The sequence below is a fragment of the Leopardus geoffroyi genome, chromosome D3, assembly GCF_018350155.1.
Source record: "Leopardus geoffroyi isolate Oge1 chromosome D3, O.geoffroyi_Oge1_pat1.0, whole genome shotgun sequence".
Taxonomy (NCBI): Eukaryota; Metazoa; Chordata; class Mammalia; order Carnivora; family Felidae; genus Leopardus; species Leopardus geoffroyi.
Window position 1 is genome coordinate 57,682,557 of NC_059339.1, and position 18,249 is coordinate 57,700,805.

The 18,249-nt window shown below is 48.2% G+C and overlaps 1 protein-coding gene across 17 annotated transcripts in view; it reads left to right on the plus strand.

The window, feature by feature from the left end:
• The window catches only part of FHOD3 (formin homology 2 domain containing 3), a 471,758-nt gene that overhangs the window by 395,222 nt on the left and 58,287 nt on the right, over positions 1-18,249 (plus strand). For all 17 annotated transcript variants that reach the window (XM_045458615.1, XM_045458602.1, XM_045458603.1 and 14 more), the window contains 2 exons: positions 7,496-7,774; positions 15,982-16,865. In XM_045458615.1, the coding sequence (XP_045314571.1) occupies positions 7,496-7,774; positions 15,982-16,865 (1,163 nt within the window). The remainder of the gene's footprint in view (positions 1-7,495; positions 7,775-15,981; positions 16,866-18,249) is intronic.

Consider the following 18,249-nt stretch of genomic DNA (forward strand, 5'->3'; position numbering starts at 1 on the left):
ATAGCCTCCCCCCTCCCCCCACAACCAAGAATTATTCAACCCCAAATATCCATGGTATTAAAGTCAAGAAACCCTGCTCTAGAGTGAATCTGAGCGAATGGCTTAGCAAGAACTGGCCCAACACCAAAGGCAAAGTCTAAAGAATTTTCAAAGTTGTGAGCTTTTTCTCGTGGGACCTTTTTCACATTTATGTGACTAAACCACAAGTTTAAAGTTGATGGTGTTAGTTATTAGCTCTGAACTGGGGAGGTCCCTGGAATGTACATGATTTGGAGCAACTATTATAGAATTGGCTGGCCCAGCCCTTGGTTTCGTAAGACCTGCCAGAGAGCCAAGTCCTGGCAGAGTCGTCGAGACACCATGACAGATTGAAATCAATTGAAGCCACCCAAAGACTTATTAAGTTCAGATCTTTCTACCAGCAGTTTATCTCTTCAAAGAAAAATTGCATGGCAGGAGATTCCAATCGGACATTCTGGATTCAGCTGTCAGGGACATCGATGAAAGCCGACCTGGAATGTTTGTGCACACCGTATGTTGAGTGTGTGTGTGTGTGTGTGTGTGTGTGTGTGTGTGTGTGTGTGTCCTTTGAGGAATGATGATGAACGTCTCCCTTGCAGCATAAGTCACCAACCTCACAGTGTAACATCGTGATTAACAGAGGTTCAAGGCCCGTCGGGGTTCAAATCCCAGGTCTGCTTATCGGTGAGGTCGGAAGGAGATGGACATGCTCAGAAGGTGCCTGGGGGCAGCCAGTGTAGGGACAGTTCACAGAGGTGTGGAGAGCGTCACAGGTCTGTCAGGTGGGGAAGTGCCCAGGGACTAGCAGCACTGGGAGACTGTCAACACTACTCCCACCTCCAGGCCTGGGGGAACTTGGTTAGTGCCTGGGACTGGTGAGAGCTGTAGCCTTGGGAAGGAGCCCATGGGACAGAAATAGTGGCCTGACAATCTCTGCCAACCGGAGGTCCCACGGGAAGAGGGTGGAGGCATAGTCTAGCCTCTCTTTCCTCCCTCCTGTGCTGCTACCTCCCAGAGGCTGACCTCTGTCACACTGAGAGGGAGCCAGCCTCCTGGGGCACAGCAGAATAGAAAACGGGTCTGGAGGAGCAGCCATGAGCTTCCAGCCTACTGTGTAGCCCTGGACAAGTTGCTTAACCTCTCTGGACATGTGTCCTTATTTTTCACACAGGGACACTAATCATCCTGCTGTTGTGAGGGCTACACAGGGTGATGTGTATGTGGTTCCTGGGAGGCACCAGTGTGTAGAAGATACCTGGTACCTCGTGTGCAGGGCCTGGCGTCTAGTGAAATTTGGGGGACCAGATGAGGAGCTGGTGCTGGGCTTTTGGAGGGGCAGAGAGCAGTAGCTGTTAGGAGTCCATGTCTGCCCTGGCTCACTCCTCAGGGCCTACTCTCCCTCCTCTCTCTCCCGGTTTTGTGATCTGCACGAGGGAAGTACCAGCATCTGACTGGGCACCCTTTTATATTCTCTCGACAGTAGCACTGGAGTTTTCCCTCTTTCCCTATGGTTCTCGCGTTGATGGGTTCCAATCCGGCTCCTATGCCCAAACTCTCTGTCCTGCAATGTCTGTGTTCTTTGGATAGAGAATTCCCTTCAGTGTCTGCGTTCCGGCTACGGGTTCTTTCCCACAGCATTGGCGACAACCAGGTTCTTCATTACTTCCTTCTGAATATACTGGCGACCTCTTCAACGATTTCTTCTGTATTAAGTAAATTGTCCATTCCTGTATCTTTTTATACAGTTTCATTTTGATTTTTTTTCTCCTCTCCCTGCTCTGACCTTAACATTTAGTTTACAGCTCTCTGAATCAGGTCAGTGCCGGTTCTGGCCAAATACATTTTTCTGGCCTTTGCTAAGTGCCTTCTGGCAATGCCAGGATCCCATCAGTCTGCTCACTTAGGATGTGGTCCAGGAAGACAGGTCCCAGTTTGGGATGCCTTTTGTGTTGCCAGGAGTTTCTTGCCATGTCCTCTCTTCACTTCCACACTCATGCCCGCTGCGAGGAGAGGGGTAACCTGGCACCTGGCACAGGAACTTCTCAAATCTCCTCTCCTTGGCCCAGCCCCAGAGATGCGGCAGATCTTTACGTCCTTCCTCCATCCAAGGTGATGGGCGGGTGTGGCTGGTGAGAGATGAGTGGGAGGTTCCTGGCAGCTCCTGACTTGTAGGTTTGGTATATTGCAGTCACTTCTGACCCTCCTTCAAAGACAGGGCTGCAGGCATGTGCTTGGGAGTGGGTGCCCTGCCCCTTCCTGCCCAGCACCATGGTCTGGGCCTTCACTGTTCCCTCCTGGCCTCACTTTCTGAGGGCAATAAGAGAGGCCTCACCACAGAGGGATCTTGAGGAGACAGCATCCCACGCTCCCCTCAGAGGCTGACACGCTACCTGTCCCAGTGGCTCTTAGATTGGAAACAGCTTCCCACTGGCGCCATGTTTTTATTCATCATCATCTCTTGAGACCCTGGGTCTGGCATTCGTCTCTTCCTCCTCAGTCTCTCTGTCGTCAGGGTTTGCTTTCTGGACTGTTTGCTCCACGCTAACAAGGAGCTTCACTGATAGCACCAGACATGCCTCAGCTGTCCCACTGGGAGGTGTGGTCTGTCTGTCTCTACCTGCAGCAGCCATCACTGCCCTTAGAGTAATATCCCCCCTTGCAAGGCCCATTACCACAGCCATGTGGCAAGACAGCTCTCATTCCTCCAGTGTGCCCTGTGTTCCTGGTCTTTGCACATACTCTCCTTCTGCCCAGAACATTCTTATATCCACTTTACCCTGCTTTTCTTTAAAATTTTTTTTAACATTTATTTGTTTTTGAGAGACAGAGCGTGAGTGGCGGAGGGACAGAGAGAGAGAGGGAGACACAGAATCCAAAGCAGGCTCCAGGCTCTGAGCTGTCAGCACAGAGCCCAGTGCGGGGCTCTAACTCACCAACTGTGAGATCATGACCTGAGAAGTCGGACGCTTAACCAGCTAAGCCACCCAGGCGCCCCTACTTTTCCCCCATTTTAACTCCTTTTCATTCTTGGAGACCCTGTTTAAATGTCATTTTGGTACAGCGGCTTTTATGTTCCTTCCCAGGCCTTGTCAAAGTCCCTTTCCATAACCCCCTGCCTAGGGCACTGTGCTTTTAATCTTAGGACACTGTCACATGTAGATATTTTTACCTGTGTCTGGGTGAGGTGAGGGGCTGGGGTTTCCCCGTCCACTGGTGGTAGGGTTCCCCCACCTCTGCCATGCCAGGCAGGTAGGTTCTCCTTGCTCCTCTGTAGTCCCTGTGATGACAAGCACTGGGTCTGTCACTTGTGTCACTCATGTATCACTGGGTCTTTCACCACCAACACCGTTGGGGCAGAGAAATGCTCATTAAATACAGGAACTGGTAGCGATGGGAAGTCGTGAACAGTCTCCACCCCTCAGTGTTGACAGATGCCTTAGTTCTCTGTAGGGCTATTCCTGAAGACTAATATGGTATGGTTCCTCCTGCTTCCTGGGCACTCAGGGTGGGTAGATGATATTTGTTCCCCTGTCTTCCCAGGGGGCAGCCAGCCTGGCATGGGGCAGCAACTCAAGGATAGGGGATTCATGTGGTGGGGGTAGTGCTGACAGGGAGGTCCTGATGCAAGAGGATGGGAAAGGGGAGCAGAAACGTTCTGGAACTTTGTGAGCAGATGTTGGCCCAGTACCATGCGGAGGGCTCATGGACATGAGAGGAAGGCAAGGTCTGAGCCCTCGGGGATCTTTTGCCCTTGTCGTTCCCGTGTTTGATTAGCACAGCTGCAGAAGGGCTCTGCCGTGGGTCCCAGCTGTTCCTTCCAGGAACCCCCTGTCGCCTGTTATCCAGTGCCCTCTCTTGGGTACCTGGCCGCATACCATGGTGACCCCAGTTGATGGCTGTTTCCTCAGCCAAGGAGTGAGCCTTCTGAAAGCAAGGATGTGTGTTATGTCAGTGACAAGCGTGCAGCCTGGCGTGTGTGGTACAAGGAGTAACTACGTGTGTCTGCTCTCCCGCTGTCACTCTCGATCTTTGCTGGTTCTGCTTGACTTGAATGTGTATGACTATTTTTTTTTAATTTTTTTTAATGTTTGTTTATTTTTGAGACAGAGAGAAACAGAGCATGAATGGGGGAGGGCCACAGAGAGAGGGAGACACAGAATCCGAAGCAGGCTCCATCCAGGCTCTGAGCTGTCAGCACAGAGGCTGACACGGGGCTCGAACTCACAGACCGTGAGATCATGACCTGAGCCGAAGTCGGAAGCCCAACCGACTGAGCCACCCAGGCGCCCCAAAATGTGTGTGACTATTTGTTCATCGTTAGGACAACCTCACATGCCACAGATTTGCCGGCAGGGCTTGTGATGCTGAGTCTGCATTCTGGTCGGGAGGTGGTTCTGGAGACGGCCACCTCCCCAGCAGTGATGACAAAGAGAAGCCACCCAGTGGTCGAATCACACAAAGAAATGTCTGACTCCACGAAGTGAGGCCCTAGCGGATGAGGATAAAATTGTGTAGCGTTTTAGGCACAAGAATGTGTGGCTCTGTAGCATTTGCGCACCCGTTACCGTAACTGTCCAGACAGCCACCGCTTCCCCGGGAGGAAATGTGGTGGCGGAGTGCACGTAGGCTGAAGTCAAACCAGCAAATCGTGCATCTTTCCTGCTCTGTCTGCCAGTCTCCTGGGGATGGAGAGTAGACACAGGCTTATGACAGCCCCCTGCGGCCATCTCCCTGTCAGTGATAAAGCCACGTGGAGGCCCCCTAGCCAGTTTTCGCCATATGCTCACCAATTGCAAGTCAAATGCGTGCCACATGCTAGACTGTTGCAAACACATTTTCGTTTTGATGTGGCTGTTCTGGAGTAAATGTGTGCAAGGACGCATGCCTTCTGTCAACCAAAGGATGACAGTGCTCTTGATAACACTGTGCTTCTGCCGTGCTTGTGAATGAAGGGCTGTATCTCCTTGCTAAATACTTCATTATCGGATGAGAAAGAGATCGCCATAATAATTCCTTCAGTACCAAAGGGAATTTTTCTCCAGGACATATTCACTCTTTGCCTGTACTCAGCTCAGTCTTTGCTTTTAAGGAAATGTATCCGACATGCCCATTCTTAGGCATGTGGGCTCAGGGTCGTGCGTCCTTTGGCTTTCTCCTGCCATTGCCAGGTGGCATATCCCTGCCTAGAAACTTTGTCCTCATATCACCAGGTCTTATAACTATCCATCTTGGGGACACCCAGCAGGGACAGCCAGCAGACAGCAGAGGCCCGTTGCCACCCCAGCCTGCCTTTCCTCCAGTGTCCCAGGGAAGCAGGTTCCTATACTAGGCTAGAAGATATACAGACAGTCGTGAGGCCCTGGGCAGGTGGAAGGTAGAGGCTCTGTGACCTCTGCACCCACTTCCTACCTGAAGGGCCCTGGGGAGATTCCCACAGAGGGGTCCTGCTTCCCTTTGGAGTTGGAAGTTACCCAAGGACACGAGGAAAAGCTGACGTTGCAACTTCCTCAATTCCCTCGTTCTCAGAGGAAGGAGGCTGGGAGCAGATGAGGGGTGAGGGTACTGGACCCAGCTGGAACTGGCAGCATGGCTTCTGGCTGGGAAGCTGAGGGCAGCTGCCTCCCCCGCCACCCCCACCCCAGTGAGGCCTGAGCTTTCCTCTGCCTTTTAGCAGTTGCCCCGCCTGGCCTCCTGGAGGGCCTGTTCTGGTGTCTCATTGCCAGCCAGTCCCCACTCGCCTGAGCCAGCAGGATGCCTCCACGAGACCCCTCCCTGATCTGCTTGTTCTTCTGGGGTCTCTTCCAGGTCCTGCCCCAGGCAGATCCTGCTGAATTTCCATATTGCTTTGAGTAGCAATTGCCTAGGGCCGGGGGCACATGGCCAGGATTCCAGCAATGTAGTTTTTCCCAGCCCTGAGGGTCACACTCTCAGGACCGACCTGTCCTCCTCTGGCCTTCACATGTGACAGTTGGCTCAGAATTTTTTGTATTCTCTATCATTTGCTCTGGATACACTGTGCACAGCTGAGAGATTTGTTGTGTAAAACCATGCAAAGCCATACTGTGCCATTTTCCCTTTCCTCAGAGGATGTCACATAGGGGAGCGTGAGCATTTTACCTTGCTACAAGCATCAGATCTCCAGTCTTGATAGGTTTGCAAATACTTCTGGGCCCAGCAGTGATTCTCCTGAACAACTTTCAGAGTTAGGGCCTAACTTCAAATTATGAGCAAACCTCATTCAAGCAAAGTGGGGGCAGTCCTCACTGGTTTGGCAACCGATAAAACATCAGGCTGCTACTGCTGTGTAATAAATTACCAGAAACACAGCGATTCAAAATCTAGCCATTTATTATCTCACAGTTTCCACAGGTCAGAAGGCCAGCAGGCCAGCATGGCTCAACTGTACTGTGTTCTCAGCCCTGGGTATCACGAGGCCACAGTCAAGGCTGTGGCTGGCCTGTCTCTTACTGGGAGCTGAGGGAGGCCCTGGGAAGACCACCTCCAGGTTCATTTCGGTTGTTGGCAGACATCAGTTTCTTATGCTCACAGCCCCAAAGTCCCTGTTCTTTATTTCATGTTGGCTGCGAGTTGCTCTCAGGTTTTAGGGACCACTCGTGTTCCTTCTCTGTCATATGGCCCCTCCATCTTTATGGCCACATGCTTTTTTTAAAAAAAATTTTTTTTTTAATTTTTTTTTTCAACGTTTATTTATTTTTGGGACAGAGAGAGACAGAGCATGAACAGGGGAGGGGCAGAGAGAGAGGGAGACACAGAATCGGAAACAGGCTCCAGGCTCTGAGCCATCAGCCCAGAGCCTGACGCGGGGCTCGAACTCCCGGACCGCGAGATCGTGACCTGGCTGAAGTCGGACGCTTAACCGACTGCGCCACCCAGGCGCCCCGCTTTTTTTTAAATTAAAAAAAATTTTTTTTTTAAGGTTTATTTTTGAGAGAGAGAGAGTGCAAGCAGAGGAAGGGAAGAGAGAGAGGGAGACACAGAATCTGAAGCCGGCTCCAGGCTCTGAGCTGTCTGCACAGAGCCCAACACGGGGCTTGAACTCATGAACCCCAAGATCACGACCTGAGCCAAAGTCAGATGCTGAACCAACAGAGCCACCCAGGCGCCCCTTAAGCCACACACGTCTGATCTCTCAACTTTCTTTTTTGTTGCCAATCAGAAAACACCCTGCTTTTAAAAGTCTCACCAGATCGAATCAGGCCCCCCTAGATAACCTCTAGACCTTGAAGTCACGTGACTTGAGACTGCACCGTCAGCTACACGGTCCCTTCCCAGCAGTGTTAGTGTTTAGCGTTTAACTGAATGGCCAGGGGATGGGAATCTTGGGGGTCGCCTTTCGAATGTTGCCCACAGCAGACAGCCAAGAGAAATCAACCTCAGGTCTGCTTTCATACCTCACTTGACATTCCCAGGGAGTTCCTGTTGTGATCATAATTTCCATTGTTGTCTCCACCAGCCAGTGCTGGGGATCCCGAGCCTGGACCGGAGGCGGAGGTAGGGCAGAGTGCGGACGAGGCCAGCCCTGAAGTAGCCCCTGCCCGCGTGGGAGCAGAGAGTGAAGCGGAGCGAGCACTGGAGCAAGAGCCAGAAGAGCGGGCCTCCCTCAGTGAGAAAGAGAGGCAGAGCGAGGAGGTGAACGAGAAGGACAACTGCTCCGCCTCCAGCATCTCATCCTCCAGCAGCACGTTAGAGAGGGAGGAGAAGGAAGACAAGCTCTCCAGGGACAGGGGACCTGGTAACGCAGCCCTTTTTTCTCAGTAAATAAGTCCCAGGGAACCCTGGGGTGGGACACCTGGTTTGCTGGCCACTGAGGTGACCTCCCGGCTCAGCTCACTCACTGGCCGTGGCACCTGGTGGCTGGAGGTGTGAAGGATGCGGCCACACTGTCGGCAGCCCACAGCTTCCTGCCCCTTGTGGAGGTGGCCCCACGCCCTCTGCCATGCTGTCGCACCATCACTTCTACAGGTGGGAGAAGGGCTTGATAATGAGGGCAGCAAAGGACTTTTCCTGAGGAATAAGCTCCCAAAGAGAAATTCCTCTCTTCCTTCTAATTGCTTGTTAAGAGTAAATACAGCTCTTTTTCTGATTTAAGTTTAGAGATCTGTCATGTTGCCATCTGCTCCCTTGAAAGTTTCTTCGGTGAAGTGTGCTAAAACCATTATGATGGGCGTTTCAGACCAGACAAATGCGCTAAAATGAACTGAATGAGTATTTCCAAAAAGTGGCAGTTCACGATGTGCTGAGGTCAATTTGGTGTGCTTTAATGGAATATATATAATTTAAGTAACTTTCTCCAATATACTCAGGGCCACTTGTTTCTTTGGTATAAAGTATATGTTTTTCTTTACGGAATTTGTTCTTTTTGGTATTATAGCTGATATTTATTCAGTTCATCTGTGTAATGGTGACTCTATGGTTAAGGGCCAAATGGAACATTAATCCTCACTGGGGACTCGGGGAGGGTGCCATAGAGGGTTATCAGAATTGTAAAAGATTGATATAATCATTTGAATTATGGTTCATATGCAACACCATTGGGTTGGTTGTCCTGCCCATGACTTGTGTGCTGTTGAGATGACAGGGTGCCCCCTCTCTCACCTAACACTCCTCATCAGTGGGGGCATGTCCTACTAGCCAGCCTTCAGTAAGCTACACAGTGATACACACTCAAGGAGCCTATGCCTTGGGTCCAAAGTGCAGCATGAAGGCTCCGCAGGGGCCTACCAACTGGTGGCATGACCCATGCATGGCTTGTTAGTTCACACATAAAGAATACATGGTCTCTGAAGCATGGATGTACGAATGAAAATGGAATGAATGGATGAATGAATGAATGAAGCCATAATGTCTGCTACAAGAACTATCAGTCAAGAGCTTGGTCTTAGTTAATATTTGAGTTTTCACCAGCTATATTATTAAATTTTATTCTTTCTATTGCTAGTCCCTACGACACACTGAAAATGGGACTTGAGGACTTTATTAGTTTATATCTTAGTAATTATTGCATTGAAAATCTTGTGTCTAGCTGGAGATGTATCACTAGAAAGTATTACATATATTGATATTTACTTAATTTCTCTCCAAGTCAGATTGCACTTAGTCTCCCAAATTCTACTTGTTCGTGTTCTCCTTCAATGGGATTAGGGCCATAGTACAGTCGGGTAAGTCGTCTTGCTCAGGTTGGCCTTAAATCATGTTTAAGTCATTATAAATAGCTCTAGGAATTATTCGTCGTCACTAGGTTTAGCAGGCCTAAAACATATCAACAAGTTGCATTAGTGAAAAGAAGCCAAGGAACAGGACTTTCTTGGATCAGATTGCCCAGTATTTTTCCAAATAAGGGCAACTTTCCAAAAATGGAGACTCTACTCCCAGTGAAGAACCACTGACTTCCTACCAAAGTCAGTATCCAAGTGTATCGACTCAGGAGTTAGTGCTTTGCAGTGATTTTTTTTTTTTTTCTGCTTTAGTCTGGTGCTATTAAGAGACATGATCATGTTTATTTGCTGCAACTTTAGCTCCTAGAAAATCCCACTGCTCACAGGCACGATCAGCAGCTGTGGAGTCAGGGCGGCTCTGTCATCATAGCTCTTGCCTTTCAGAGTGTTCTCAAATCACAAAGGCAATCATAACGATTCTCAATCTTATTTCTTCTTTATTCATTTAAATTCAAGTTAGTTAACGTACAGTGTATTCTTGGCTTCAGGAGTAGAACCTAGTGATTCATCTCTCACATATGACACCCAGGGCTCATCCCAAAAAGTGCCCTCCTTAAAGCTTGTCACCTAGTTAACCCGTCCCCCCTCCCACCACCCCTCCAGCAACCCTCAGTTCTCTGTATTTAATAAGATAAAAACAGAGAAGGAGGCAAACTATAAGAGACTCAATCTTATTTCTTTTTTTTAAATTTATTGTCAAATTGACTAACATACAGCACGTAAAGTGTGCTCTTGGTTTTTGGGGTAGATTGCCGTGGTTCATCGCTTACATACGACACCCAGTGCTCATCTCAACAAGTGCCCTCTTCAATGTCCAGACTCAGTCTTCTTTCTGATGATAGTATCCATTACTCAGAAATGAGTTTGTAGGTCTTGAAAGAGTCTCAACTTATTCTGGTTGTGTGGCTTTCTTTTTGTTTCCCATGTTCCTCTCCATGGCATCAGCATGAGAGACTTTATGGTAGCATTCGTTACAGTTGGCAATAATGACTTGTATAACTGTCTTTTACCTCCACTTGAATATAAAATTTGTGAAGACGGGATGTCTGTCTTGTCTATCGTGAGTCCTCACTTCCTTGCGGTAGGCCTAAGAACATAGTAGAGGCTCACAAAACTGTTGATGAATAATTGAATGAAGAGACAACTGGCTAAGATACAGCAGCTCTATTGTTCCCAGTTCCTCCCTCTAACAATTAAAATATCAACACCCTGGGCATAACAGAACAATCAATTATAGGAGGACTCTGAAAAGTGGAAGGAAGACAGACTGTCTAAGGACCTTTGGACTAGAGTGACATGGCAGTAAAGCTCTAATTAAATCCTATTCCCATAGCCAAAGAATTGGCGAAAGGATTGCCTAACAGAAGAGGAGGTGATCTTCTATAACCTCCACCTTATGGAAATGGGTTTCTGGAGGGGAGGTGCGTGAAGGGATGGGCTAAATGGGTGATGGGCATTAGGTAGGTCACTTTTTGGGATGAGCACTGTGGTGTCAACAGTACTTAGTAGAGAAGCAGTCCTCTGCCCCCTGCCCAAAAGAAGCAGATGGTGTTCTCTCATTTTCTTGCTGGAGTAGTTCTCCTAATGGGGAACTGATATTCTATCCACTACAGGGCAAAAGCAAGTGGCATCCCAGTTTCCCTACTGGGGAAGTGTCAGTGGGGTCTTGTAGAGATCTAAGACTTTACCTTCAGCCAGCAGGAGACAGACTTAAGCAGTGGAAGAAGACTGATCAGAATTCTCGTTCCCCTGCCCTCCTTCTCTAACACCATCTGGGCCCAGCCAGGGAGCTCAACCTCCATCTCCACCCAACATAAATAAGGTAGAATGATGTGGTTGGAGGTGGAACTAGTCTGCGATCTCTTTTCCCCAACCCAAAATCAGTAGGGACCAGTGGGAAGCCGAGCCTTCCCCTCCACTTGGAGGCAATGTAAGTGCTCCACTTTCACTGGAAGTATGCCTGTGGGGTCAAGAGGTTGCTCAACCCCCACCCTGCCCATCTGCAGTGAGGCAGTGTGAATCAACCCTCTTGCTAGGGTGGTGACAGTTGGACCCAGTAGGGAGTTGAACATCTATGCCCATCAAGACCTGTACAGCACACCTAAAAAGGGTGACTGCCTGCTGAAAGAGAAGATTAAACATGATCCAAAGTCCAGCAAATAATACCCAAAATATCTAGGATACACTCTAAAATCACTCATCATATCAAGAACTAGGGCATTCACAACTTGAATGGGAAAAGACAAGCAACAAATGCCAACACTGAGATGAGCCAGTTGTTGGGATTATCTGACAAGGATTTTAAAACAGCCATCATGCTAATATTTCAGTGAACAGTTATAAATATTCAGGAAATATGTAAAAGAAATGAAATATCTTAGCAAAGAAATAGAAGATATAAAAAAGAACCAAAAGGAAATTATGGAACTGAAAAAATACAATGGCCACAATAAAACACTTGGGCCGTATAGTAGATTGGAGACAACAAAAGAAATAATATATGCAGTTGAAAACAGATGAGTAGAAATTACCCAACCTGAATAACAGAGGGGAAAAAAAAACTGACTAAAAAAATGAACAGAGCCTCAGGTACTTGTGAGACTATGTCAAGGGAACTAACATTCATTTCATCAGAGTCTGAGAAGGGGAGGAGAAAGTATGCAATGTTGGAAAAATATTTGAAGGGATAATGACTGAAAATTTCCCAAATTTGGGAAAAGGTATAAACCCACAGATTTAAGAAGCTAAGCAAGTACTAATGGGGATAAATCCAAAGAAATTCACACCAAGACAAATGATAAGCAAACTTCTGAAAACTAAAGACCAAAAATAGAATGTCTTGAAAGGGACTGGGAAGAAACAAAGTGTTACCTATAGAGGAACACCAATTCCATGGCAAAACAGTTCCTCATCTGAAACATGGAGGTGAGCGGGAAGTGGCGCAGCATTTGTTGAGCACTCGAAGGCTAGAGTTATCAACCTTGAACTAGAGTTATCAACTCCAGCAAAAGTAGCCTTTAAGAATGAAGAGAAAACAAAGACATACTCGGTTAAAGAAAAACTAAGAGAATTTAGTTAAAGAAAAACTAAGACAAATTAAGACCTACTCTTAAGGAAGACGAGAGAATGTTCTCTGAACAGAAAGGAAATGATGACAGAAGGCTCAGAATTTCAGAAAGAAAAAGAGCAGGGGAATGGATAGAAGTAGTAAGTAGAAAAGACTGTCTCTTGCCTTATAAGTTTCTTAAATCTATTATGTGATGGTGGAAGCAAAAACTGTAACACATGAGATGTAGTGCCCACTATACGTAGATGAAATACTTAAGACAATTACATTTTTTTGAAGTAGGGAGGGTAAAGGGCTCTAAATGGAAGTAAGGGTTCTATGCTTCAAACTAGTGAAATATCAACACTGACAGATAAGTTAGTGTGCATATCGTAATACCTAGAGCCACTGCCGAGAAAATTATGTGAAGCAGGGTACTCAAAAACACTATAAATCAAATTGAAATTCTAAAAAAAAAAGTGTTCAAAGAAAAGGAGACCAAAAAAAAAATGAAACAGGAACTAAAACAAACAGAATGAATTAAAAAAAAGTGGCAGACTGAAGCCCTAATATATCAATAATTTAAATGAAAAGATGGAGATGTGCAGAGTGGACAAAAATACAATCCAGCTATATGCCATGTGTTCAGAACTCATTTCCTACATGATGGCATAGGCAGATGGAAAGTTAAAAGCTGGGAAAAGATACATCATGCTAACATTGATCAAAGAAAAGCAGGAGAGGCTATATTAGGATCAAAGTAGACTTCAGAGCCAAGGAAATTGCTAGAGACAAAGAAGCATATACTACATAGCGATATAAGAAGACCTAAGTGAATGAAGAGATTTTTTGGCAAAATAAAAAACTTCTACTTTTCCCAGTAAATGGGGAAGGAGACCAGTCAGCCACTCCACCTGCAGCAGCCCCGTGACCTCAAAACTGTCTTCCTAGTTACAGGACTGTCTGGCCAGTCATAGGGACTGCAAATACCCAGATGTTCCCATCATGTCCTCAAGTGCCATCTCCTCCCTCTTTGATGGTGGTTGTCTCCTAAGTGTATTTTGTGAAACCTGCAAGAGGGTTCAAGGGCTCCTTGTTCTGGTGTTGGTCCTTTGGTGAGGTCAGGCCACTCCTGAGCAAGGTACAGAGGATAAAGCTACATTGGAAGAAACAGAGCACCAGGAGGCCTTTGTGCCTCCTCAGTGAATGCCTCCTCTAAGATGAAGTCAGAGCCATGTGAGACAGACCAGTGCATCCCCTGGCGTGTTTGATCAGGACATTCCTCTTTGGTGGAACAAGAGCTCCAAATGCTCAAGTCTCTGGCCTAGGTCTCTGCCATCCCTCAACACAAGTATCCACAGAGTCCCTGGGTATCTGATGAAACTCATTTCCTGAATGCCTACCAAACAGCCTTGCTGGCCCTTAGGAAGCAAACTCAGAGGAATAACATTCCTGACCGTTCATTTATTCATTCATTGATCCATCATGGATGCTGAGAATCCAACAGTGAGCAGCAACAACAAAACCCAATCCCTGCCCTTGGAGAATTTACATTACAACGAAGAGGACAGCTTACTAGTGTTAGGACAAAGGCAACAATAAAATAAATACAGAAAATGTGTGGAAAATTAGGCTGTAATAAGTGCTCTGGTGACTAAAGCTGGAAAGGGTGATAAATAGCTCCAGGGAGAGGGAGGGAGTGTTGCATAATTCTAAACGAGGTAGTTGGGAGGACTTCACTGAGAAGATACTGTCTAAGCAAAGACCTAAAGGAGGTTGAGAAGCAAACTGTGTGCTTAAATGGGTGCAGTTTGTCCCGGGATGGGCAAAGGCCCTGAGGCCAGATCATGCCTGGTGAGGTTAGAAATGTCAAGCAGCTACTGTAGCTAAAGAGGTTCAGGAACGTTTGTCAAGAAAAGTAAGGGGGGTTCGTGCAAGGCTTGTGAACATTGAAAGGTCACACTGGCTTTTTGTCTTGGTGAAATGTAGCACCGTTAGAAGACTTTGAGCAGAAAGGTGTGATCAACCATTTCAATATATCCCATGGTCATTGTGTTAAGAAGTGACTCTAGGGGCCAAGAGTGGAAGTTGGGACCAGCTGGGGGGCGCCCCTCCAGTGCTGCAGGCAAGAAACCATGCTGTCTCGGCCCAGGGCCATGGCAGGGCAAGTGATGAGAAAAGTTGGTTGGATTCTGGATGTGACAGGAAGATTTAGCTAACAAGACACCCTGTTGTGTTGGATGTGTGGGATAAAAGAACAGGGGGAATTAGATGACCCTGAGATTTTTGGAATTGGCAGCAAGATGGATGAAAGTTGCCACGTCTGAGATAGGGAACAGCTAGCTGCAGGAGAAGCAGGTTCCGAGATGGGGTGGGGGTGAGAGCAGAGGTGGTCCCTAAAGCCCAGAGGCTGGATGAGATGGTGTCTAAGAGAGTGAGTGTCCAAGTACACAAGAGGTCCAAAGACATTTAAAGGTTAAAGATAAGGAGGAACCAGCACAGCAGACTGAGAAAGGACAGCCAGGAGAAAGGAAGCAGACCAGGTGAATGCAATGTTCTGGAAGCCAAGTGAAGAACAGAAGTCGAGGAGGGAGCCGTCTGCTGGGTCTAGTGCAGCAGCAAAATCTTCGACCACCTGGGAAAGAGCTTTCAAAGGTGGTGAGAGCAGAAACTTCATTAGGCTGGGTTCAAGAGAGAGAATAGAGAGAAAAATTGGAGCAGTGAGCAAAACAACTCTGCTAAGCAGCTTTACTTTAAAGGAAAGGAGAAAAGTTGAATTATAGCTGGAGGGCTAAGGAGAGTCAAGTGAGGTGTTTTTGTCTTAAGGTGGGTGAAATTATGCCATGCTTCTATGCCAACAGGAAGGTCTAGTGGGGGGAGCATGGGAAATGCGGGACAGAGAACCACTGGAATGGCTTCCAAATGCACACATGGAGCGTTGACCCTGCTAGGAGGGATGGTTTCTCGCTAGTCACAGGAGAGAGGCCATGGCTGGGGTTCAGGTGCGGGCAGGGGGAGGCTGGATGAGGCCCTGGAACATCTCCCCTGACTTCTTCTGTTAAGATGTTGAACCAGGAAGCAAGGCCATGCTTGTGTGAAGATGTGTGACAGTGGGAAGGTTGGAGGAGAGAGAGGCGGTAGGCAGAGTCACCCAGGAGAGATTGTGATGAGGTTACCAGGCAGCAGTAAGGATTTCCCAAAGACTGGTGACCATGGACTTAAAGGGCTTGTGCCTTTCCCAGGCACTTTGAGCCACACTGGTGCACGTGTGGAATAGTGGGGAGACGGACATAACTCTACAGCCTTTCCAACACCTGTCCCGTGGTGGGGGAGGGAGCATCTTCCTTGCCTCCCTGTGTCTAGTTAGGACAGCAGCCCCTTAGTTACCTGTGGCTGGGTGGGTCCTGACCAGCTGTCCTGGGTAGGCAGGAAAAGTGGGGGAAATACTCCTATGAGCCAAGGTGCAAGCCAAGAGCAGTGTCCTACCTACTAGAGTCGGGTCCTGGAGCAGGTCATTGCAACTTTGATGGGCATCTTGTCAACCGGGACCACCTCCTCTTCAGTCACTTCATTTCAGTGTTTTCTCTCTGTATAAAGCCTCTGTATTACCTAACTGGTTTCTCACAGGATTAAGGCACCTGCCACTTGCTCATTTTTTTTCCTCCTGTATGCTTTCAGGTTTGTGGTCCGTGGGTGTTCAGGATGCCGGTGTAAATGAACAGTGTGGCGACATCCTCACCAACAAACGGTTCATGCTGGACATGCTGTATGCCCATAACAGAAAGCCCACGGATGACGAGGAGAAGGGAGAGGGCGAGACCGGGAGGACTGAGCCGGGTGCGGAGGCGGTAGCCAGCCTGGCTAGCAGGATATCCACCCTGCAGGCCAACTCTCTGGCCCAGGATGACAGCGTCAGGAGGGTGGACGTTGGCTGTCTGGACAATCGGGGCAGCGTGAAAGCCTTCGCCGAGAAATTCAACAGTGGGGACCTGGGGAGAGGGTCCATCTCCCCTGATGCCGAGCCTAATGACAAAGTCCCAGAGAAAGCATCCGCACAGCAGAAGACGGAATCTGACTACATTTGGGACCAGCTCATGGCCAATCCGAGGGAGCTGAGAATCCAAGACATGGATTTCACCGACCTGGGGGAGGAGGATGACGTCGACGTCCTGGATGTGGACCTGGGTCCTAGGGAGGCTCCGGGGCCACCGCCCCCGCCCCCACCCACTTTTCTGGGTTTGCCTCCCCCGCCCCCACCACCCCTTTTGGACAGCGTGCCTCCCCCTCCTGTCCCCGGTAATTTATTGGCTCCTCCTCCTCCAGTGTTCAACGCTCCTCAGGGCTTAGGGTGGCCCCAGGTACCCCGGGGTCAGCCGGCATTCACAAAGAAAAAGAAGACCATCCGTCTATTCTGGAATGAAGTGCGGCCATTCGAGTGGCCATGTAAGAACAACCGCCGCTGCCGAGAATTCCTGTGGTCGAAACTGGAACCTATTAAGGTGGACACTTCCAGGCTGGAGCACCTGTTTGAGTCCAAGTCTAAGGAACTGTCCGTCTCAAAGGTACCGCTAGCATCGCAAATGCTTCTTGATCTGCAGAGTTACTTTCTGTTGAGTAGGACTGGGAGATGTGTTGTATATAAAATTCCTTCATGCTGCTTTTGCTATATGGTTAAAAAAAAAAAAAAGAAAGAAAGAAAGAAAAGGCAGTTGGTATAAACACCTTTAAGAGATGAGTCTTTGTGCCATACCCTAGATGTAACCTAAATGAGTATGGGACCCTTCATGGCCAACATGGACAGCAGCTTCCTAACACCGTTAGGCAAAGTAGCTTTCAAAGAACCAAATAACACAGAGGAAAAGACAAAAACATTAACCAGGGAATATTAGCCGAGCCCACCAGTAGATGCTGATGTTAACTAGAGGAAAGTAGTCTTGCTAATTGATCGACCACCTGGACTTTATCCAGGAGATGTGGCTACTCTCACCTTGATTGGTTATAGTGGATGGTAGTGGTAGTTTGAACTTCCGATGTAATCACACGGTAATTTAGAGTAAACTTGCAAGAACTTACCATAAATTAGTTTTAGCTCCATGTGTTCCATTTATCATCATTTCGAGTGAGTACACGGCTGCCTGAGCTGGACTCCCCGACCAATTCCAGATCAAAAAGTAGGTGCAACATTCTCAGGACAAGAGGGCCCTTCAGACAAGGAGCCAAGTGACAGAGTTCGTGCCTAGGGAGGGGTGGGACTAGGGGGGCCTGGAACCAGGGGCGCTTCTCCTCCCAAATTGGCCTTCGCCCTGGTGTCGATTTCTGCCTAGTCTCCGCAAGGATGTGAATCTCAACTGGTCTAGCCTCAAGAACACCCCCACCCCCTCAGTTCAGAATTAAAGCTTCCTCCTGTTTGTAAATCCAAACTGCTAGGATCCAACTCAGCACATCATGTCCAGTCAGTCCTCTCCTTCCGCTGAAAGTAGACCCCCTTTTGTCCTCTCCAGAAAATGACACCTAGGAAAGTGAGGTTGGGCATCCCCTCTCAGTGTCTCTGTGTCCTGACTTCCCCAGGACTGGTGGCATGTTGTGCTGAGCCACTTGTGTGTCCCCTTGAGTTCTTCCAGTGCAGCATGGCATTTGGGAGAAGCTATTCCTGGCTGGTTAAAACAGCAGTCTGTGGTGGCCCAGAGTTATCCGGGGCCCACCCTCACTCGCACCACCCTCCAACCTACTGATCTAGTTGGCTGGTCTCCTTCAGCCACCACCTCCTCACATGGGCTGGTCTGGCTGGTGAGCCCTCTGGGCTTCCATGGGTTGCTCAACACTCTTAGGTTTCTGGCCCTTAATTTGGGTTGGAGGAAGTAAAGCGAGTAACAGTTTGGCAGTGAAGTTCTTTCTGACTTTGTTTTTACAAAAGGAAGTAGCAAGATTAAAAACTTCATTGAGGGG